This window comes from Electrona antarctica, assembly GCF_951216825.1.
Source record: "Electrona antarctica genome assembly, chromosome: 4".
In the NCBI taxonomy this organism is placed as follows: Eukaryota; Metazoa; Chordata; class Actinopteri; order Myctophiformes; family Myctophidae; genus Electrona; species Electrona antarctica.
The window spans coordinates 22,158,013-22,181,405 of record NC_136809.1 but is presented as its reverse complement, the minus strand read 5'-3'; the positions used below and the strand labels follow the sequence as shown (position 1 = coordinate 22,181,405).

At 40.5% G+C, this 23,393-nt stretch overlaps 2 protein-coding genes across 4 annotated transcripts; one reads left to right on the top strand and one right to left on the bottom strand.

Moving 5' to 3' along the window:
* Positions 1-720: 720 nt before the first annotated feature.
* On the bottom strand, positions 721-8,297 carry LOC306921713 (polycomb group RING finger protein 2-like). 2 transcript variants are annotated; one of them, XM_079498981.1, is made up of 10 exons: positions 8,155-8,297; positions 7,981-8,062; positions 6,436-6,563; positions 6,180-6,276; positions 6,036-6,091; positions 5,754-5,883; positions 5,462-5,501; positions 4,547-4,645; positions 4,171-4,251; positions 721-2,010 (listed from the first exon to the last, which is right to left on the bottom strand). In XM_079498981.1, exons 3-10 carry the CDS (start codon positions 6,551-6,553, stop codon positions 1,630-1,632), a joined length of 1,002 nt encoding a protein of 333 aa, XP_079355107.1. In that variant the 5' UTR covers positions 6,554-6,563; positions 7,981-8,062; positions 8,155-8,297; the 3' UTR covers positions 721-1,629. The 2 variants fall into 2 exon arrangements, with proteins under 2 accessions (XP_079355107.1, XP_079355106.1); XM_079498980.1 differs by lacking the exons at positions 7,981-8,062; positions 8,155-8,297 and adding an exon at positions 7,146-7,292.
* A 226-nt stretch (positions 8,298-8,523) lies between these two features.
* LOC306921710 (phosphatidylinositol 5-phosphate 4-kinase type-2 beta-like) lies at positions 8,524-22,431 on the top strand. 2 transcript variants are annotated; one of them, XM_079498977.1, is made up of 10 exons: positions 8,524-8,678; positions 11,965-12,062; positions 12,755-12,851; positions 13,162-13,314; positions 15,925-16,071; positions 18,279-18,317; positions 18,569-18,682; positions 18,883-19,144; positions 20,719-20,822; positions 21,344-22,431. In XM_079498977.1, the coding sequence occupies exons 1-10, from the start codon at positions 8,535-8,537 to the stop codon at positions 21,422-21,424; spliced, it is 1,239 nt and encodes a 412-aa protein (XP_079355103.1). In that variant the 5' UTR covers positions 8,524-8,534; the 3' UTR covers positions 21,425-22,431. The 2 variants fall into 2 exon arrangements, with proteins under 2 accessions (XP_079355103.1, XP_079355102.1); XM_079498976.1 differs by having other exon boundaries at positions 20,716-20,822.
* Positions 22,432-23,393: the final 962 nt, after the last annotated feature.

The window sequence follows — 23,393 nt, the reverse complement described above, 5'->3', positions numbered from 1 at the left end:
TACATCTGTGAAACTATATATATATATATATATATATATATATATATATATAAACGATAACAATCCAATTTAAAATAATCATGATTAATCACCATTCGAACTATGTCCAAAATATGTCATGTTTTTCTGTATATTGTTGTGGGAATGGAAAGATAAATGACGGAAGGCGGATATGTACATTTAACATATGTATGCATGTATGTTTTATTCTTTACAACAAATCCAGTGTGGTAGGATGGTGTTTCTGTCTCTCACCCTGTTGTGATTTGAGCTGCTGCTTATGTAAATTGCGCAGCCTTTTATGGCAATAACAGACTTGTTTTCCCCATCCAGCTAGGGCTATAGTGCAGTGGATGGGATTATAGGATGTATGTGGCATCTCATCTAAGCATGGTGAGATGAGATACCACATACATCCCATACATTTAAATTAATTTACAATTCATTTAACTGTTATTTTGACAGACCTAATATTTATTTTTAAATACTAAATACTTAAATACTAGTTTTTGCTGTGACATCAACATATTTAACTTTAGCAAACAGCCAGCCAGCATTTTAGTAGGCTATATAGACAAACATACTGAATTTTAGGATTAGCAAGCAACAGCCTTTTGTGGCTTGTTGACAAAAGGTCCTTGTCTTGCTGATATGACCAGTACTTGAGTGAACATATTTATTTGGCACAATTTAAAAAAAATCAGAACAGGACACTTTGGGTCAAAACCTAGTAAGTAAACATTTTATTGACCTAAAACATGCACATATGGCTGATAAACATAACGTATCATTTTATGTTCAAACAAACAAAAGGAATGTTGAAATGTATGGTAAATATAAAAGATGTGATGAAATATCAAATCCCTTTTGAGTTCTTGTCTGCCATAAGAACAGGTATATGGTCTCTCTTCGACAAACCTTGGTTTTTCAACTTGGTAGTGCTTGGGGTTGTCTACAGTATTTTATTTTAACGGATAACCCCATTCCCATTGTAAAGCACACTTGTTTGGCTTGGATTTTATGGTCTAAAATTGAGAAAGTGCATCAACATTTTATGCAAGCTATCCTTGACAAAGCATGGTTTCTACAGTACCAGATGAATGGTTGCTTATACTGAACACTTATACAGTAGTTATAACATGACTGTCAAAAGGCATGACAATTGGTTTAGACCTTTTTACATCCAACTTATGCTGTGAATTGCACTGCAATGCAGTTGAGCATTTTGTCCAAAGTCATACTTAGCCAACTCAGTGTTGATGAACTATGGGAAAGAAACAACTACTGCATATACAATACAAAACAATTACAATATCTTGTATAAAAGATAGTTTATACATATGTATGCACACATGCTCACATTTGATACATACTGTACATTTTGTATGTGTGCATTGTTCTAGTCTAACACACAACCACGCGCACACACGCACGCACACACGCACACAAGCGTCTATTTGGCTGCACATTTCAGTCTTTTTGCTGAAATAATGAAAACAATCTCCATCCCATTTCTCCAGGAAGAAGTTTTCACCTGGTTTATTCTTCTTTTTTTGTTCTGGTTGAGAGGTGACATGGAAGTAGGGAGCAATTTAAAACAATGTCCTCCCAGTTGCTCTTCATGCAGGTTTAGGTCGGAGGAGGTAAACCGCTTTTATCACCTCCCCTTGCCTCCTCTTTGCCACCTCCAGAGCTGGTGCCATTGACAGTCACCTTACGAGCACTGCTGCCCGATTTAGAGGACAGAGAATGTCGCTGAGTGTTGTTGGACACTGTGGTACCATTTGAGCTTTGGAGGGCAGGAGTGAGGCTGTGAGATGCAGGGCTGGGTAGTGACGAGGCCCTGGATGCTTGAGCAACGGCAGGACTGTGGACTTTGTCGCTGTGAGTGTCACTCTCTGAGGTGGGGCTGGTGTTGACACCATCGGAATGGCCCTGGACAGCAGACAAGGACACTCTCCTGCGCTTTCGGGTCGGTTTGACCAAGTACTGCAAGGGGATGGGTCCAGTCTGTAAGGAGGTGCAGAGATAACAGAAGTCTTATGTAGTAGCTTATGATACTGCATAGATGAAATGATAATCATTGGGAACCTCTTTTGGTGGTATATGGCACCCATCTTAAAATTGCGATACACCACCTTTGTCAAATGGTACTACAGTATGTAGAGCCATTAGGTGTCTAAACTGGGTTCCGAATCTCTGAATGTGTTAAGCTGAAGTTCCTGCATATTCTCAGTATTGCTATAAAAGCCTCATGCAGCTGTTTAGACTAGATCGAGTCCAAGCTGCTTCTTTTCAACTGACAGGGGACAGGGGTTATTCCGACCAGTTCCTTTCCCCTCCATCAGGCACCCTGGCTGGCCAGGGGGAGGTAGTTTAGAGACCAGGATTACTGCATGTTTTTTGTGAGAGTGCCTACCGTAGGGGACACGGGATAACATGCAAATTCCACACAGAAAGGCCATTTCACCAACCCCGCCTTGGGTATGGGCACTGATGACACGGAGGAGAAACACGCCCCCAGTGGGAATCGAACCCAGGACCCTCTAGCTGTGAGGCGACAGCACTACCGACTGTGCCACCGTGCCTCTTTGTTTCATCTATCCATGAATGAATGGTGCATAGGTTGTGGCCTTGGTAATGACGATGACATCATGTTAATCACAGTAGGTTGTTAATATAATTCACACCTGGCAGTGGGTTGATGGGAGCCAGGTGTGCAAGGCCACACAGTTTGACCATGTTGCTGTGCGTGCAGGTCTGTAGTCAATGTTTTTGAGTGGTGCAACCACTCCAAGGAACAGAAATGTCTGTGTTAACCTATGTGACTATGAGTACCAGTAGGGGCAAAAGTGGCGCTGTTGTGCCAGAAACAGAGAGAGAGAGATAGTGCTGCACTGTTGCCTGCTAATGAGAGAGAGAGGGGGGGGGGGACAGGGGGGAGTTGCACCACTCAGTTCACACGGGTGTGATTTTTGTTTAATGAGTTTGTGTATTTTTACGATTTTGAATGCTGGAAAGAACACCTTTGTTAGAAAAATAGATATATCATATCCAAACAATTTAGGCATTTAGCCTAAATTGTAAATCCAGAGCGATTTACATTAAGCAAGAACAAAAAGCATGGCAATACATCACATACATAAAAAGTAGTTATCATGAAACGTGTAAGAACATAACAGTGGAATATCGATATAATGAAATTATACATAAACTATGCATACTATACTATACATATATACTGTATAAGTGCTATGACTACATAAAATGCAATTCTAGTGCTGTCTACGTAACATGCTATAAGTCTGTATAAAATATTATCCAAGTCTACATAAAGTACTATCTAAGGGGCTAGGACAAGTGCTACGGGCCATGATGGGAGTCTGAAGAGGTGGGTTTTCAGACTACGGCAGAAGATTGGGAGTGAGGCTGCAGTTCTGATTGTAATGGGAAGTGCATCCCATAGTTTTGGAGCCAGAAGGGAGAAGAGTTTGGGACGTGTGGAGGCGGAGCGTTGTTTTTAATGAAGGTACTTCCAGCTTCCATGCGTTGGCTGATCTGAGTGCACGGGAGGGTTTGTAGGGTTCGATCATACTTGCAAGATATGGGGGAGCCATACCTTTGGTTGCTTTGAATGCCAGCATCAGAGTTTTGTATTCTGTGCGGGCAACAAAAATATCAGCTCTGGACAAACATTGCAAGGAACCCTGAATAACCAATGTGTTTGTGTGTGGACCCATTTAATCAAATGGGCTAACAACACTGGTTACTCAAGAATATTTCATGCTTTGACGATGTTCAACCCAACTTGACCAGACAAGCCAGTGATACTCAGAAGTCGACCAAACAAGTAGAAGATAAAGACATTGGAGTAGTTCACCGAAAAGATTACTGATTTAATCAATTACACATCCCATAATCCTTGAATTTGTGGATTGTTTCGTTTTTGTCAAATTCCTCAACCATTTATTTGATGGCGGACTCTTTGAGTCTCCTACCGGAGGAGATTCTGCCGGTCATCAAATTATTGGTTTAGGAATGTAACAAAAACAAAACAATCAATTCAAGGCTTCATGGGGTGTGTAATTGTAATAAAAAATGTATATATATATATATATATATTTTGGGGTGAACTACTCTTTTAAAGTTGTGTAAATGTAAGGCACTCACTCGTCTCCACTCGTAGAAGTAGGCAATATCCATGAGTGTGTAATAGTCCTTCAAGGGCTCATCCCCATACAACACCTCTACCTGTATTACAGAGGAAAGATGAGTTATGAGGCCACAAAATAACATCTGTCAGATTTCTTTCTAATGTTGCACTCACACTAAATACATTCATATTACACACTACGGATGGAAATTAGCTTATAGCTAAATCTGGCATGTTTACATGAGATCATGTTCAATTGATTAAATTCTTATACATGTATTGAATGTTCATTAACATGCACTGTCCCGTAAAAAAAAAAGAAAAAAAAAAGGAGAGAATACCGGTATGTCTATAAAAGTATATGGGTGCTGTTGTGAGAAACTGTTGCATTACCCGATAACTGCTGGGAATGTCCATTTTGCTTCGAAGAAATTTTGCTAAATGCATGACAGACATAGCTGCCGGGCACTGCAGGAAACGCTTCCCATTGGCCTGAAACAAAGAAGATTGTGGTAAATTGAGGCAAAGAGAGCAACACCATAAAAAACGAGTGTCGCAGGGATTCACACTAAAGTCTCAGACGAGCAAGTGCCTATCATGTTCTACTTGTCCAAAGGTCATGCCCTCTTGCCCGAAAAGAAAATTGTAAATTATAAAATGATAGGTCAAATTTGAATTACCATTCAATGTAATGTTTTTTTATATTACTTTCTGGGGCTGTGTGATAAAAAATGTCATACCTCAATTTTTATGCCAAATGCCTCCATGGCTATGACTATGGGTTCACACACATTAAGTATAGCAACAGTGAAAGCTCTTATTTTACAGTCCACAGACCAGAAAACAGAGCACTCTGGCCACATGCAGGTGTTTAGACACTAGACAGATATCTTGTGCAGTGTTGTAGTGCTACTTTTAGAAGTGGGGGGACACCCCATAAGACGCATGCGCATTTGCGTGCGCAACACACACACACTATAAAACATGCAGACGTGTATAGCCTATTTAGAAACAGGGTTTTCAATGCTTAATTGTATCCATACAAGTACATGACAAGTACAAAAAAAAACGTATTTTTGCCCCAAAAAAATGTAGGCGTGAGAGAAGTGGGGGGATGGCGCTCCCCCCTCCCCTACTACACCCCTGATCTCGTGTTATGTTTAGACGGCTGTGTCACACCTCAAACGAGCACTTGACAGGCCGAGCAACCTGAAAGCTCCACCTGCCGAACATTTTTTATACCTGCCATGGGCAGGTGGGTAAGTGTCTGTCCAAGTATTGCTTCAGTAAACTTTCCTAGATTCCTACCTTGTCTCCATCCACATCCGCATGTTGTCTATCATTATTTCTGTGGGTATACAGAAAAAAAAAGGATGTAAAAATTGTCAACTCAATACACATAACACAATTTATGTGAGGAAAAGAAACTACATTCTACCATAGCGTTTTTTTATGCATCTAAAATGTGCAATTTGAATAAACTAAAGCATAATCAAATGTCATGATTTTCTCTCATAGGTAATGTTCTTTTGAGTATGTCAGTGTTTCCCTCAGAATTACTTATTTAGTATTGATAATGTAGTGGTATTGAAGTACTGACTTGTTCCTCTCATAGAACTGTATAGAGAGGCTGATGATTTCATCCTCTGCAATGTTAAAGGTCTCAACCACTTCTCCTGGCTCCAGAACCCGGTTCTCTGCATAAAAGTCCCGTCTCCGTTTCATCTCATCTAAGTTCAACACAAACAAAAACAAGATTTCTAGGCATTCTTACCATTGTGAACAGGACATCAACAGGAGTACTAAGGACAAAACAAATGTGTCTTCTACTAGTTTTGCTTCTACAATTTTGCGCTCTCTTCCTCAGCAAATGTGACCTCACCTTTAAATAACCCAGGAACTAGCTTGTACACAATATCTTGTAGAGTTTTATCCGCTCTGAAAATAAAATAAAGTAATTAGTTATTGAAGAGAATGTTTATTTGTATTTAAAAGTGCAACCTCATGCAAACTTTGTTTGACTTACCTGATGCTGAGCTGTGGACACGTCTTGTGTACCTGGACATCACATCGAGGACAGAACTTGTTCGTCTCCAGAAAGGCAACAATACATGTCTTACAAACTGTACAGAGCAGACAGGTAGAAAAGAGAATGAGATTCAAGAACAGAGCTGTGCTAAAAAGTCTGGATTTGTTTGCTTACTGACAAATGTTTATGCATATCAAATTTACCAATGCCATTAGGGTACATAATACATTTGCATCCATTATTTAAAACTTACATGAGTGCAGGCATTCTACAATGGTTGTAGCATCAATGAAGTAACCAGCACACAGGGGGCATGTGAGATTTGGATTAAGATCTGTGATTTTAATACGGTTGGGTTGCATTTTATCCATTTGGAAATATCTGCAGAACAAGCAAATTGGTAAATGCACTCATTAGGTATAATACGTCTGCTGTAACATGATCATATGACAGAAAAGGGTCGATTAACTTTGTCTCAACTATTGTTTATTTCCCTTGTCCCGTGTTTTTCTGCATCATGGGGCATTGGTGCCAGTCAAAATAATGTGCCGTTTCGTTTTCTACTATAGATTTGCCAACAAATTGTGTGTTGAGAATACACCAGCGCAGGGTCTACTCTGCACAGGACCCTAGTATTCAATTGCCCCTGTGTGGCCTCATCTCGTGCATCATTTCTGTTACTCAACCAGCGGTCCAACAAAATAGCATTTGAATTTCGGTAGCGCGTTCCCGTGTAATCGGGGGTCAGAATAAAATCTATTTAACACAATGGCTTATTACTGGAGAGGTAAAGCTTAAAAAAAATCACACTGGTACACAAAGCAGCCATCTTAAATCCACTGACAGTGTTCTATCAGAGACGAACAAGAGAGTCAAAATGTGACACCGTGCACTTTTGTGTGTGTTTAAGTAAACATGTGCATTGCGTTGAATAAAGATTCATCACCGGTGCTTCATTCTTACCTGATATGACATAAAAGTTCCACACTCCTCCAAAACGAGGATCCAGGTAAATTATTTGGACTTGGTTAGAATTTGCAGCAGCGCCAGAAAATGGCTTTTTTTCAGTACCGTCGGAGGACTGCCCATTTTGAATCACGTGATATTATTTTGTCGCCTTGTTCAAGGGGCATACAGGGTTTTCACTACCATGCTACATTTTACATCCCATCCCATCTCCAGCATTATATTATTGTTAAAGCTTAAGCCCATAGCTTAATTTTTCTTGTTACAATTATAGCATTTTCAATAAAATATTTATCATCTAGTAATTCAAATTGGAATGTTATATCATTACCACGCCCCGTTTTTGCCTGAGATTCTAAAGCTCACCTCACCATGAATTTATATTTATATTCTACAGTGGCAGCAGACACAACTGCATTTGAGAATAACAATTTTTTTCATTTTATTTCGTTTTTTAAATACAATAACAACAACACTACCAATAAAACAATACGTTATATTATTATAATGATAGAACGTATTGTTTTATTGGTAGTGTTGTTGTAATAAGACATGAAAAAAATGAGACCAATTAATACAGCAGAACATGAAACCCGTGTTGAATTCTTTATTTTCAAAAAAGGTCTCCCATGCACTACAAGAGTTTTGACAAGATTTTTGGAAAGATTTTTAAAAGACTAAATTCTGACACCCTCGTCTCACACTATAAGCATTTAGTCTTTAAAAAATGTGTAGCCTAGTGTAGGCCTACTGGGACTGAGGCTTTTAGAATATAGCATGAAAATGTAATATGTTTCACCGCTCCACATAAAAAAAAAAATCATAAATGTACCGTATTCATCTCGCGTAGACCTGGGACTGCGAGCTTTGAGTTCTTGTAGTTCTACGCTCCAGCCTTTTGGGGGCGCAATTCACTGCGAAGTGGATCAGAGACGCCATCTTGAGGAGAGACCCCAAAAGCTGGTGGTGACAACAATCTCAGGCGTATCATAATGGGACTACTCACCTCAAAATAAAACTATCTCCAACCGCTACGGGTGGCAGACGACAGCAGAAGGTTACGGGAGTCGTGAGTCCCGGGTGGAAGGCGGCGTGTTGTCCCGTGTCCCGATGGCCGTCCCGCTCGCTCTGTGCGCCCGCTGATCTAACCGAACCACACCGTGGCCTGCTGCTCCGAACCGGGGAGGAAGGAAGGGTGGTGACGGCGCAAAATGCAACACCGCTGATTTACTACAAGATATCATATGATTCAAAGACACCGCAAGTTGGACGAGCTGACATGACGCACTTATAGATTTTATGCTCTTAACTTGAACATTTAATAGTGTTGTTGTAAGAGGCTTCAGTAGTGGCAGGTTGAATCTTTAATTCCCAGCCGCCACAGACATGGCATCCAACTGTACCAGCGCAGCGCCCGTGAGCGCCAGCAAAACCAAGACGAAAAAGAAACATTTTATTGGACAGAAAGTGAAATTATTCCGCGCCAGTGAGCCTATTCTCAGCGTTTTAATGTGGGGTGTCAACCATACGGTAAATATGACACGATTTGTTTACCTTCCCTTCAACAGCTAAGTTCACTAAACCCGTGTGTGCTGTTTTGATTTTAGATTGCTGGCTGGATTAGCCAGCTGCCGTGCATCTATCAAACCAACTGTGTGACATGCTGGCCATGCCATCAGTGAGTCATGTAACTTAACGACTGTAGTTTATGGGTGATTGATGTTTGCCAGGTACTTGGTAGCATGCTTTAACCGATATGTGCTGACAGAGCTAGCCCTCTTGCGAGCAGCATTTGGTAGCAACTGGCTAGTTGTTGGCCCACATCCATCCATCCACCCTTGCATGGATGGGATGTGGATCTGTGCAGCTCTTTGTAGCTGCGATAACGGTTCAATTCCGCAAGTTATTTATTTGTACCGTTGGCGAACTAACCATTGTAGGGGTTGAAAGCCAGTCGTATATTTAAGTCAGTGAATAATATGGAGCTTAGTCGTGATCTGCACTGCTCCTTTCTCATGCGTCTGTTCTGGCAGGGAGGGGTGTGACAGGTCAGGTAGAGCTGCAAGTTATAAGACTGACTGAGGCACAAAAGAGACCACTGGTCTGGAGTCGTCGTCACTGACTTCACCCAAATAAAGGCGGCCCATGCTTTTGATCCAATGCAGCATCCTTGCAGGCAAGCCTCCTCTAAAAAATAAATAAATGGAACAAATCACTGGAAAAACCAAGCGACTAATGCTTTGCTCAGTACATGCACCATCTGTGATTCAGCTCCACACACCACCAGCCTATAAATAGTCTAGAGAAGAAACATATCACATTTGTTTTTAGCAGAGCTCTTGGCTATGGAAAGCAGAGTGAGTGATGAAGTCAACAGTGGTCGTCATCCTTTAATTATACATTTGTCATTAATTTTGTCAATGGACAGTTTGGACACACCCCCTTCATTTGAAAAAGCCTATCTTGTGTGATGTGCCCTAAGGGCTGGCCACTTTTTGATACATTCAATAAATTGTTCATACACAAGCTTCTTCAAGGACATGAACACACCTTCTATATTCTCTAGAGAGTCTTGTTCATTGACTTGCTGATGAAGGTATTGACTGACTTCTAGTGTTCAGTGTTGTTGGGGGGCAACCGTAGTGGGCAGAGACTGAGAGAGGCCGTCTTGGTAATGAGAAGGTCACCGGTTGTCCGGGTCTCAGTTTGTGTGTCGAACTGTCCCTGAGCAAAACACTTAGTCCCCAGTCAGTAGTCCCCAGTCTGCAGTCGCATCCAGTCAAATCCAATTCAAATCTGATTTATTTCTCAAATCTGCTCTTTTGGCCCAACCGTTCACACTGCATTTGCAAATAACTAGATCGGATTGATGTTAAGGCCTCATTTACACTGGAAGCCAAATCTTGGCCATAGTCAGATCTTTTTTGGAATCAGATTTGTTAAATAAGTCTAAACACAGACAAGTCACATGGAATCCAATTTTTATTGATTTGTTAAACCAGGTTACTGCATTCAGACTGAGACGGATCTCCTGAAATCAGATTTGAATCAAATTTTAAACCACCTCTGAATGTGGCTCAAGTCATATTTGTAAAAATTGTTTGTACCTTTTTTAGACTTATTTAAACAAATCGGATTCCAATCTGGATGTGGCACAGAGATCTGATTCAGGCTGGATTTGGCTGCCAGCGTAAATGGGGCCTGATAACCATCTGAGTAGCCATCAGTTGGTTGAAGCTGAAATCTTTCATTCAAATGGGGGGGGGGGGGGGGGGGAGTGTGGTGTAGTAGAGAAACATGCCAGCCACTGATACATTTTACCAGCATTTGGCTGGTGGTATGATACTAATATTTTATTCCACCAATTAATTTCTTAACTTTGCCTTTTGTGTAAGTGAGCACTGTATCAAGCTTATGAGGTGATGATTGGAAGCAGCATTGTATAAACCACAAAACACCTGACATTTGATCAGCAATAAGCCTGTTAGTTAAACGTTTTATAAGCACTGTAAGGGAATTGACACATGCTGTGTCTATAAAATATATATACACCTACTTGTGGAAAAATATAGCTATTGTAGCTTATTGAGAAGTTGGAACAGAGCAGTGGGCATGTGGGTAGATATAGAGCCACTGAATCTGATTAGAAGTGTGGGTGGTAATCTGATCAAAGACATCAGACAGACTTCTCATCAAAGTGCTCTCTTCTTTTAGTGATAAGATGTATGCATTTTAATGATGTCCTAGTTGTGATACTGGAGCAGTTCACATCCATCATGTCTTAGTGAGCTAATTTATGTAGCTATGAGCTAACGTATGTTTGTGTCACAGACATATGATACAGTACACCCCATTTGTGAGTGTGACACTCTTGGGAGATTAGGTGATAAGATTTTGATGATCTATGGCTTGATTGGCTTCCAAGTTGCGAGAATTTGCGCTTCTGTGTTAGTCTATTCATTGGCTCTCTGTCAAATTCAGTTTATAAATGCAGATGTGGTAGGATGACAAATTGACAATGTGACATACATTGTGTTTTAGCCATGCTGGAAAGATATGTATTGTAATGTTTCATATTAAGTCATATTTCAATCAGCAAGTTGTTACTTTTTAATCATACAAGTGGGGTACATTGATATGTATGTTTGCTCTGTGGCTGTCATTTCACCATTTCGCACTCATGATGAAGGAGAAAGGGCCTCAAGTACAGTGATAACTGAGGTGTGACATTGACTGGTCACTTTAATCACAATTATTTGTATGACAATTATTTGTATGACAATTAATTGTCAAGTAACATTTAGATCGTGACAGTCCTAGGCTCAGATGAGGGCTATATCAGAGACTTACGCTGTCAGCTTGTGTTCTTTGGTCCAAGAGTTAATGATTGTTGCAGGTTAATACACTCAGTCAGTGATTTAACGTTCAGTAGGTTCTATTGGGCCTTCCTGTTATTGATAAAACAACTGTTTAGTTTGCTCAATAATGATATTAATTATAATGTGTGTACGCATACACATTTGATTTGGTTTTTTTTTAACATGCTTTCCTTTTCAGCATTCATAATCATCAATAACAGCTTTGGGAAGGAAATAAGGAAGATGTTAGGTTATGATTTGTTAGGATTAAATGTAATGGATAGAACTTTCAAATGCATAATGTAAATTGCCATGAGCTATACATAACACTTTGTGGTTTCAAATACAATAAAAAGTGTCTATAATTTAGATTTATTTTTCATCCTGGCTCTCAATGTGTTGTGTGTTTTTGTCTTGTTTCTATTCTGATCAATCTTTCTGATGTCATTCTCCCTCAGATCAATGAGTTAAGTAACGTGCCTGTACCAGTAATGCTGATGCCAGATGACTTTAAAGCCTACAGTAAGATCAAAGTGGACAACCATCTATTTAACAAGTACGTACATGAGTTGTCTCTAAGCTGTTAGCTACTTCCCCCATGCATTACAATTACAACCCATTGGAACCAAGATGCAGGCAAAATAAATTGTTGTAGAAAATAGAAATAGCATTTGACAGCACAGTAGATGCTGTATTCAAGCCCTAAATGTATGCACTGAGATGACCTGCATCTGTACATTGTGTAATGTTCAGGTTGTATTCATGCCGAGGTTGTTGTCAAAGCATCACCACTGAGCAGTTAACTGAGCAGCTTTGCAATGCAAATAATCCTCATGGCAAAGCACCAGTTTAGTATAGCAGACATGTTCAGTCTCCCTAGGCTCCCTAGGCCGTTACTCCGGAGTGAAGTAAAGAAGACAGCAAAATCACAAGATAATATATTTTTTCATTCATGTTTCATTCAATATCCACACTTTGGGGTTAGGGTTTATTCAGTTCAAGTTATTGCTCTCTTGCCCATAATTAAAATCTTAAAACCAGATTTTATCTACGTAATGCTTAAAATATGTTTGGCTAATGTAGTGGTTTAATGTTTGACTTGAGGATTTGTTTGCTGTGCATGAAATATCCCATGACCATGAGTCCCTTTTGTAATAGCCCAATCTTTTAAAAGTACTAGTTTTACATTCTTCAAAGCTAGTTTTGGCTGTATTCCTTAAGCTTGTGTCACCATGTTGCCCCACTCAGAGAAAATCTGCCCAGCCGCTTTAAGTTCAAAGAGTACTGTCCTATGGTGTTCCGAAACCTCAGGGAGAGGTTCTGCATTGATGATCAGGACTATCAGGTGAGAGAGATGTGCCTTCAAGTCAATATCTTTTTGTGGGGGATAGAACATGAGACAGGGAGACTTTTAGAGTTACTGGATGATAAGACCTAGTATAACACAACACGCAAGCATTGGACAATAAATAACATATAATAAGTTGCCTGAAACATTGGCAGATTGTGCACATACATTTTGTTTTTGTTTTCCATGGTTCCCTGTTGAGAGGGCATAATAAGCTACATGCAAAGTAATGTGATTACTGCATTCATAACCAACTATAGTGCATTTTATGATGTCTGTCTCCTGTTGCCCTCTGATTTGGGGTCAGAACTCTCTGACGAGGAGTGCCCCACTGAACAGTGACTCCCAGGGTCGAGTTGAAAACCGCATCCTCTCCAGTTACGATCACCGATTCGTCATCAAGACCGTGTCCAGCGAAGACATAGCTGAGATGCACAACATCCTCAAGAAATACCACCAGGTATACGTCCTAGGACAATTCAAATATTGATAAAGCACATCTGTACAATTAGCACAAGTTGCTGGACTGGCAATGGAACAGACCATTTCCACATGTCCTCATTGGCAGCAGTTTGATTTACAGTATAGTATTTTATACTTGCGCGAGAGGTGACTGTAAGCACACAAGACTAACTTAAATCCATCGAAAAAACAGGATAAGCGAATGGTTTCGTCATAATCTTGTTTATTTCATTCATTATCACATTTGGAGTTGGCAGATCTGTTTCTAGCCTAAAATTACATCTTGAATGTCAACTTAATCAATCATTCTTTTGTGTGTTGTGAATTACAAGCACTGAGCGGTGTGCCTCTTTCTTTTCTTACTTATTTTGAGAAAGTGAGACTCATAACCATCCTCTCCCTATAACAGACCTAATTTTATTTACATCGTAGTTGGACAAGCCATCCCAAATGCAACATAAGTATTCTCTGAGTTATGTCATTGCATTGCATTGCTTTGAAGCATTTTTGTCACTTAACTGTTTAGGCTACAGGTACGTTGAGGCAGCCTGTCACACTCTCGCTCTTGTAACCAATGCTCGCTCGACCACGATGACCGTACTAGGATGCTTGCTGTAAAATCATGAAAACTTCCGCCACACAAGTTCAGTGCCCGTTTTCACATGAGACGAATTTCCACTATACTTCTTCCCTTTGGCTATGTAAAAACATGCAACATTGTAACAACATTAACCTCACTGTCCATATTTTGGGCATGTGATTATAGACAACATTTTCAACTTCCTCCTCCCCCCAAACACCAAGAGCTTCGGTGCATCATCCTTGGCTTAGACCTGCGGTCAGACAGATACATGTGGGGGTTTTTATTCCCAAAAACTGTTCTGTTTTCATCTGATCAAATTGGCACTTGGCACAGCACACCCCCGGCTCATATGGGACACACATGCCAAGTTTGAGGCTGCTCGGTCAGAAAAGCGCCAGGGCTATGCTCGGGACACAGACAGACACACAGACATGTACGTTCATGTAGTCAATATCTTTGCAGACCCCCGGGGAGGTTTCACAAGTGTGTAATGGTTGCGATTGAAATAACCAATTAAATATACATGCCTATTAATTATGAACCCACAATATATAGAATTTTATTACTTTGCATAATGGGGATATTTTATATTTCCCTGTTATATGACTTTCTTTATTCTTAACTATCAAATCAAATAACAAATGAATAGATAGATGACTGATATCAGAGGCTGGCCACATGAATGAATCCCAAGATCAACATGATAAAGTTTCTGAAAGCCAGATCTAAGCAGGTGGAGATGGGGAGGAGGTGGGTGAATGCAGAGAGCAGCGTAATGCCAAACTAACTGGGATTTGAGTACGCAATTGAAATGCAGCATACTTGACAATAAGGCCGAACTGCACCAATGCAACTAACTAGTCACAACTCTTTGAAACAAGACAGTTTTAGGTCAACCGCACCAATGCAACTCCTTGCAACTGCCATTGGGGATAATGGTTGCATGGTGAATCATGCTTTAGGGTGTGTTAAAGCCTCACCATGTAACGCAAGGGATTATATGCCGGTAGTTGTTGAGAAACGTGACAGGATCCTGAAGGGGGTTAATTCTAAACAACTACAGTCATGGTGTACATTATCCCACTTATTACATGGCTACTTAATAAATAAATAAATAAATTGACCCAAAAGTCAAAAAAGTATTTATTTTCTTGCAGTGATGAAAGCATTCCATAAGTGTTGCGCTGGGCGGGCACCGTCGCCTTGGAAAACAAGGAAATGTTGATGAAATGGAATCAATTCAGTTACTGCATTGTGTATTTCTGTCTTCAAAATAATGTTTTCAAAAACATTCTTGAGAGCAATGTTTAGTTGTAACTGACATTGTGTGTTTGTAATTGTATACACAAGCAGTGCAGTTTGAGATGAGCCAGATGCTCTGAGCCTTTGATTAGATGGCAGTCTTTTCGGTTATTGAGCCTATGGGTCATCATTACCCATAAATAACACACCGCTGAACTCAGCGATTGACCAATCAGAATCAAGCAATTCGACCAAGCTGTGTAATAATACAATATAACTTACACTAGTAAGCTGTATTTTGGTTTTGTCTCCCTGCTCTTATATGAGACATTTATATTGTAACAATTTCGTCATGTGACGTCTCGCCTACATACAGGATCCGACAAGAATTTTGACCTGATGGTCAAGATTGAATTGATTCCCCAAGCAAGCAGGCCGGCTCTATTAGTTCTATTCGTTGGTAAAAATGTCAGCACTAAAGCAGGAAACCATGTTCAAATCCGGGGTAGAAGAGGAAAGTTGTAGTGCTGCTTTAATAATGATGGGTTCACTTTTATTGTAAATGTGCACTACCAAGCAGTTTCTGACTGAACTTGTGTTGCAATGACATGCACATATACAAGTCTGTAGTACTGTACACACGAAATGTGTCTTGTCAGTTTATTATTGTGATAACCATATCAAAGTAGGTGATCACTGTTCACACACCTTCACCCACCTGCATTATTAACGTTTAACAATTACTGACTCTTAATTCCTGACTCTGCAATGTATCCATTTCAGTTCATTGTGGAATGTCACGGCAGCACACTGCTCCCTCAGTTTCTGGGCATGTACAGGCTAACAGTGGATGGCGTGGAGACCTACATGGTAGTGACACGGAATGTATTCAGCCATCGCCTCACTGTACATCGCAAGTATGACCTGAAGGTAGGAACATATGTTACATATCACTTTGAATAATATAGTAAAAAAAAAACACATGTCAACGTTGAAGCAACTTTCATTATTCTTTAGAGAATCTGTCTGGCAATATCATCAGTGGAGTCATAACTGAGACATTTCTGTTACTTCTGCATTCAACATGATGACAAGTATGATGTTTTTATTGATTTGACCGTGTGGGTAGAGCATCAAAAGTCTCAAATACAGACCGAGGTGTCAAGAAATATTTGCTATTTGCCTAGTGGGACTGATTGAGGGTAGCTACTGGGACGAGAGTCGGGACTTGATCACCCCGGCTGGGTCGCCTGAGTGAGGGGTATGATGTTGGAAGACCCGAAACCCCGTTGACCTCAGGATACATCACTGAGGATACATCCCAGGTGCATCCATGCGATGTATTTTTAGTTATAGTTTTCTATTCATAGTGACTCATAGGAATAGACTATGTGACAACCAGGTATAGTCTGGTGACCACCGGAGAGACGGGTGACAGCCGGAATGTAGAAGGCACCCGGGTGAGCAGTATGGGTTAGCGCCCCAGCCTGTGTCCTCCGTGAGGAGGAAGCCCAACAACAACCCTCGTGAGGCCTTTAGGAGGGCCATGCAAGCAGCGGCGGAGCCGCAGCACCATTTTCCTGCGGAACCATTACCCACCACTCCTGAATGAAGTGTCTGGTGCTGGGACTCTGGTGCAACGCACAGGTCCTGGGCCTGGTGAGAGCAGGAGTGGACCTGGTGAGACGTAGGAGGGGCCCGGACAGGAGACAACCCACAGAGCCTAGTCCTTCCATGCACCAGAAGTGTACCTCCCAGCCCTGGCAGAGTAGTTCTGGAGTAGTTCTAACGGATTGTGTGGCCCTGGTTTTGCCCTAGTGGGACTGATTGAGGGTAGCTACTGGGACGTAAGTCGGGACTTGATCGCCCCGGCTGGGTCACCTGAGTGAGCGGTATGATGTTGGGAGACCCGAAACCCTGATGACCTTGGGATACATCACTGAGGATACGTCCCAGGTGCATCCATATATGTATGTATGTATTTTGTTTAGTTAGGATACGTCCCAGGTGCATCCATGCGATGTATTTTTAGTTGTGCTACAGTAAATGAAATGCATTTAGATATCTACATGTGAATAATGAGCTCAGATTGTGTTTTATTTTAGAACCAATACTTTGGACCTCTTTATCTAGGTTGTAGTTTAATATAGAACAATCAGACTTGCACAGAGTAACAGAGAAACATTATAGTGTTTTCTGAAAATGGAGTAACTACTGTTAAATGGGATGGGGGGGGGGGGGGGGGGTGAATGACCATGAAGTGGAAAATACTTGTAATCTCGTTGGCGGAAGAGCTTCTACTCGGTGGCCGTTAGAGCCACAAACAAGGATACAATGGGAAAAAAGAGGAAGGGGGGGTGGATAATAATCATTTTGTTGGCATGCTGAGCAGTAGTTATTCCTATAAAATTGCAAACCAATATTGTCATATAAAAGGTATCTGATTCTGTACACATGGCTATACCTCATTGCAAATTGTTTTTTGATATGATGTTGCTATTGCTGCAATAGTAATTCTTCATGAGGCTTTTTCTTGTGTTATATCAGCTTTATTATTGTTATGTTGATGTTGCACAGTATTTTTGTAGACCTCACCACTCTTGCATTTCGCTGCTTGTGCCTGTATGAGTAGTCACAAAGAAACCGTATTAATTTAAAAAAAAGCACAAACTCCAGTCAATAAATAAATAAATAAATTGCCGGGTGTATGGCAATCAACATGATGCTTATGCTGAGGAGGGCTTTGTAGCCTAAATGCATCTGTTTGTCATGTTGCCTGCTTTAATAATACAATAAGAAGTGCCTGAATGTGAGTGTTTGCTGCCATTCCTTACATTTCATGGGATTTCAAAAACAGTTCAACTCCAAAAAGCTGATAACTGTTCCTGTGCTGAAGCTTAGTCAGGTTTGTAAAGCCCTGATAGTAACACTAAGCATGCCACACTCACTGCACACTTTTTGACTGTTTATAAACATATTTGCTTTTATAGCAAATGTTTGTGCCTGCAAAGTATTCTCTGGAGACGGCCCATTTTCTAATATTGGCCATGCTGTCTACGAGATCAAGAGACACTAGCTAGCAATGCTTTTGATTTCTATTAATTTGTATCCAATCTGTCTGTTTTTCTGGCATTTAGGGTTCTACAGTCTCAAGGGAAGCCAGCGACAAAGAAAAGGTGTGTTTCACTTCTATGTGATGAAAGCTGTTCTTGAATGGACTACAGCAAATAGTTATAATCCAGCCATTGTATGGCCTTGAATCAATGCTGTCAGTTTTTAGCTTCACCCGACTGAGAATGACAGCAAAAAACAAAGCATAAAACAAATTATATTGTTACCATATCTCATCAGGGAATTGGAATGGCAGGTATGAGTGCATTCCTCCATTCTTTTTCTGCAAGTTGCTCTTAATTTCCCCTGTCTTTAGGCCAAGGAGCTACCCACCTTCAAAGATAATGACTTTCTGAATGAGGGACACAAGCTACAGATAGGAGATGACAACAGGAAGTACTTCTTGGAGAAGCTAAAGCGTGATGTAGAGGTGGGGAAACTGCAATCATCTATTGGAATTACTGTGGACCAGTGCAATGTGATTGTAGACAGTAGAATTGTTTTGTTACCTGGCTGTTTAGTCTCATGCACCTACCAGCTACAACAGATATCTATAACAGCATTTGGCAAGTACGGTAGCTTGTGTATGTTTACCAAAATATAACGTGTGTGTGTGTGTGTGTGTGTCAGTTCCTGGCCACCCTGAAGATTATGGACTACAGTCTGCTGGTGGGCATCCATGATGTGGATAGGGCAGAGCAGGAAGAGATGGATGTAGAAGGTGTAGGAGATGAGGAGGAATACGAGAACGATGGAATGGGTGGAGGAGCACTGACTGGCTCCTTTGGCACCCCACCCGACAGCCCGGGAAACCCACTCAACTTTGGTGGATTCTTCGGCCCGGGAGAGTTTGACCCTTCTGTGGACGTCTACGCAATCAAGAGCTATGACAGTGAGTCTTTGTTCACATCGCAAGGACCTCCAACATGCTGTGGCTTTGTCAGCTATAGGTATATTTGGTAGTGTTTGTAGGCAGCACTCTTATCCAGTGTAATAGAAATGTGTGTATGCAGTGCACTAGAGCATGCTTTTGCCTTTTTTAAACCTCACCCATTTTAATTCAATACATACATACATACATGCTTACACTCACTAACTGAACGCCAGGTGCTGGTAATAATATAAAAGAAAGTAAGGTCCGCACACTGGACTGAGCTCAAAGCGTTTTTATTTTCTCACCACAGGGGACATGACGTTTCGAGCCTCACGGCTCTTCATCAGACGATGAAGAGCCGTGATCTCAGACCAGTGTGCGGACCTTACTTTCTTTTATCTTTTTTTATACATCATCCATCTGTTATCCAACCAAATGAATTATATTATCCTATTTATAACTAAACTAATCATCCGCGTCATAATTATTTAATTAAAAATATCCCAGACATAAGTTTTCATAGTTGTGAGATCACAGAATTGCACTGTTTCTATGGAAGCCGCTCTAACTGTACTGTAATGGGATTATTATGGATATATATATGGAATGGATGTACTTAATACTCCAAGGACTGTCTGCAAGCCCTCCATCTTCCATCACTTTCTCACGGCGCAACTTTTGCATATCGTCGCTGTCCAGCAGAAACCAGCTAACTCCATTTTTCCTTTTTTCCATGAATCAATGCTATTGAACACCCTTTATGTCTGTGTGTTGGTTGCAAAAATAATGAACCAATGAAAAGTATTAAAGTGCTGACAACCTCTTAACTCCATTGGACCCTCAAACTGTCTTCTAAAACGGCTAACTCCGCCCCCTCTCATGCAAGTATCTGACAATATATAGGGCGTGTTCGGAAATGCAGCACCAGAGCGCGTTCGCCTATTAGTTTGCATTGCACAGTGCGTTCAGTGCGCTATTTCCAAACGCGCCCATGTCACAATACCAACTTTGTTTAAAAACATTATAATAATAATATTTTAAATTTCCTGAAAAATGAACATTTTGGAGTTAGATGGTTTCTACCCGACAGCAGAGATATGAGGTATCCAGCACTTGACTCGTCGGCAGGGTTAACAACTTAACTAAATCACTCCCACATCTAACTTTTATTCCTTTTTTGTTTTGTTTTCAATTATCCGTTTAGTTTTCCGTTCACTTTAAGCTGCATTTGCATCCACTGTTGTTGTTTGTAAGGACCCCAGGTGCCGGCACGTGTAGCAGACGGCAAATTTGTGCCCGATGAAAAATGACTTCACATTAAAATACCACAAATACACAGATTTCACACTTTTTAAAAGCTATAATATAGATCTATATTAGGTCATTCATATTTTCCACATAATTTTTCCACCCTAACCCAATCCGCTATTAATTAACGTAACTTTGTATGACCCAAAGCCACCCAATCTGCGGTTATCTGCAGCGAAAACCGCAATCCGTGCATATCTAACATACATATAATATGTACACTAGTATGTATATAATTTATTTTGAATTCATATTTCCTTGATGTATCTTACTATTTGCGGTAGGTGCTGTGAAGAAAGAGGTGTACTTCATGGCTATCATTGACATCCTCACGCACTATGATACTAAGAAAAAAGCTGCACATGCTGCCAAAACTGTGAAACACGGGGTAAGTAAGCATTAACACCATTCCTGATTTTAACAGGTATTACAATTAGTTACATTCTATACGTTGTTAGTTGTTATCAAAAATGTTTTGGCTTCTGTTACCTTTTTTTGAATCCACGTATCCTTTTACAGACTATAAAACTTTGCTTTGAATAAAGCTAGAGAAAGCCATAGCTAGCATATGATGCTGAACGAATATTAACCCACCTTTTTGAAGAATATGACTATTAGTGAGTTGCAATTATTGCCTCCAATGAGGCAACTGGCCATGACAGTTTTCATTGCTTTATTCATTGTGCCAGTCAAGTTTTTTTAATTTCATTTGGTGTAACACTTTACAGATCAGCAGGTTTGTCAATGTTTTATCAATAAGCTCCACTTTCTCTCATTTACCTCCACATACCCCCATTTGAGAAACAATACACAGAGTAGAAATCACAGCATGCATTGACATAATTCATAAGATTTGTTTAGATATATGTTAATCTAAATGTTTGTTTTCATGACTTTTCTCCAACACAGGCGGGGGCTGAAATCTCAACAGTGAACCCAGAGCAGTACTCCAAAAGATTCTTAGAGTTCATGTCCAATATCTTATCATAGAATCATCTCTCCCAGTCCAGCCAGTCTCATCCTGTCATAAACCTATCAAATCCCCCCACACCCATGACCTTGGCATAGCCTAGCCCTAACCCCTACTGGTGTATTGTCTCATTGCAAGGCCAACAGACTGACAGGAAGGATGCACAGAGCTGAGGCTGATACATTTTCCCAGAGAGGGGGCGCTGGACTCTTATCCTGAAAAAGCAATGCGTCCCTGGTTCTCCTTAACTAACCCAGCACCAACCTCCCTGGTCCCAGTGTCAGTGTCCTACAAGGAAAACTTGTGATACCTAAAATTTGGAATGATACATGAGAAGAACCCCTGTCCCATTTTTCTGCCTTCCTTCCCTGCCACCTTGTACTCCTCACGCCAGCACGGGAACTGTCTCACTAATGCCTTGAACGAGTGTCAGCTTCAGCAGTAAGTCGTTAGTACTGTCTGTTCAGTTTCCATTCATGTTATTATTTTATTAGGCGCACACACAGAAATCAATTGGACAGATCGCATGACAACTCGACAATAGCCAGCAGGCATCCTCTTCAACTAAGGACAACTACAGCTGTTAGACAATTTGGAATGACGACAGGGAATAAACAAATCAATATATAATGGTTCATAAGAGAATGCAGTATAAAAAATGCATGGCTGAAATGTACATGAATCCACCTGTAAAGTTGAAACATCAAACCACTGAATTTAGCATCTCAGTGTTATTACTTAAAAAAAAAAGCATAGGTGTTTGAATGTTATGTTGCCATATTGTTTTGAAATATTTTTTAAACTTTAACTGTGAGCTTGGTGGAGGTTGGTTTAAGAAAAAGAAAACATAAAAAGGGGAATTCTACAGCAAATACTTGTTTTATTACCATAAGAATCATTTTTATATCTTGTTTACATTAATGTAGCAATTTTGTGTTTGTATACAGTATTGTTTTGTTACCAACAGACATTAGAAAAAAAAGTTACTTGAAATGATTCATTGCATATTAAAGGGAGTTTTATCTTGTTTTTGCTGTGGGGCAATTTTTTCTAATGTTTTATCAGTTTAGTACCACATCATTCTTTACTAGGCTTTTGAAATAAGTAGCTAATGTAATTTGCACTTGATTTAATTTTGCATTATGTAGTAAATTCTAGCCCATTTTGAGGGGCTTTCAGAAAGAAATCACACTTTATATCAGCCGTTTTACAACATCATTCTCATTGCCCTAAAACAAACATTAAAAATCCATAGACTTGGCTGCCATATGACGTAATCTTAAAAAGCCATGCATTGAAGGCATCGATTTGAGGGGCTAGCGCCCCTAAAACCGATGCCTTCCACAATCTATGCCCCAGGAATATCTACCGAATCTTCTGCCTGATAGGATATCTAACGAAGAGCTACACAGGGTGACCAAGTGCAACAGTGTTGTGTTGGAGATCAAACGCCGCCAATTTCGATGGCTGTGGCATGTGTTTAGGATGGACTCCTGCAGGGAAAAGGAAGAATGGTCGGCCTAAAACAACTGGCGACGAACTGTGGCAGCCGAGCTGAAGGAGATGAACCTGACATAGGGCGAGGCACAACATGCAGCACAAGACAGGTCCCAATGGAGGCAGATCGTTAAGGCCTTATGTCCCACTTGGGAAAAAGTACCGGTAAGGACGTGACGTCATGTGGCAGCCTAGTCTGTGGACTTTTTAGTTTTAATGTTTGCTTTAAGCAGTGATGTCATGTGGCAGCCACCTTCAGTTTTTCACCTTCTCCATTGTATAATATCCCACTGTTACAATAGACCTAGCCCAGTGTTGGAAATGGTTTGACTCAAGTTACCGTTTGGGTTGGCTATATTTTTCCACTAGCGGCACCAGCAAGTGCCAATCCTATGAATTCCACTGTTTGAAGCAATGTTGTGTAAATTCAATTCAAATGAGCTATTTAGGCATGAGAAAACATGTTTACATTGCCAAAGCAAATGTCAAAAT

Bases quoted from the DNA above. Each gene is read 5' to 3' on its own strand.
- LOC306921710 (XM_079498976.1), top strand. From the start codon at position 8,535: ATGGCATCCAACTGTACCAGCGCAGCGCCCGTGAGCGCCAGCAAAACC. The intron at 16,072-18,278 runs GTAGGAACATAT...TCTGGCATTTAG, and splicing joins ATCGCAAGTATGACCTGAAG to GGTTCTACAGTCTCAAGGGA. The intron at 19,145-20,715 runs GTGAGTCTTTGT...TACTATTTGCGG, and splicing joins CGCAATCAAGAGCTATGACA to TAGGTGCTGTGAAGAAAGAG.
- LOC306921713 (XM_079498981.1), bottom strand. From the start codon at position 6,553: ATGGATAAAATGCAACCCAACCGTATTAAAATCACAGATCTTAATCCA. The intron at 5,502-5,753 runs GTCAGTACTTCA...GTATACCCACAG, and splicing joins CAGTTCTATGAGAGGAACAA to AAATAATGATAGACAACATG. The intron at 4,646-5,461 runs GTAGGAATCTAG...TCTTTGTTTCAG, and splicing joins CGGATGTGGATGGAGACAAG to GCCAATGGGAAGCGTTTCCT.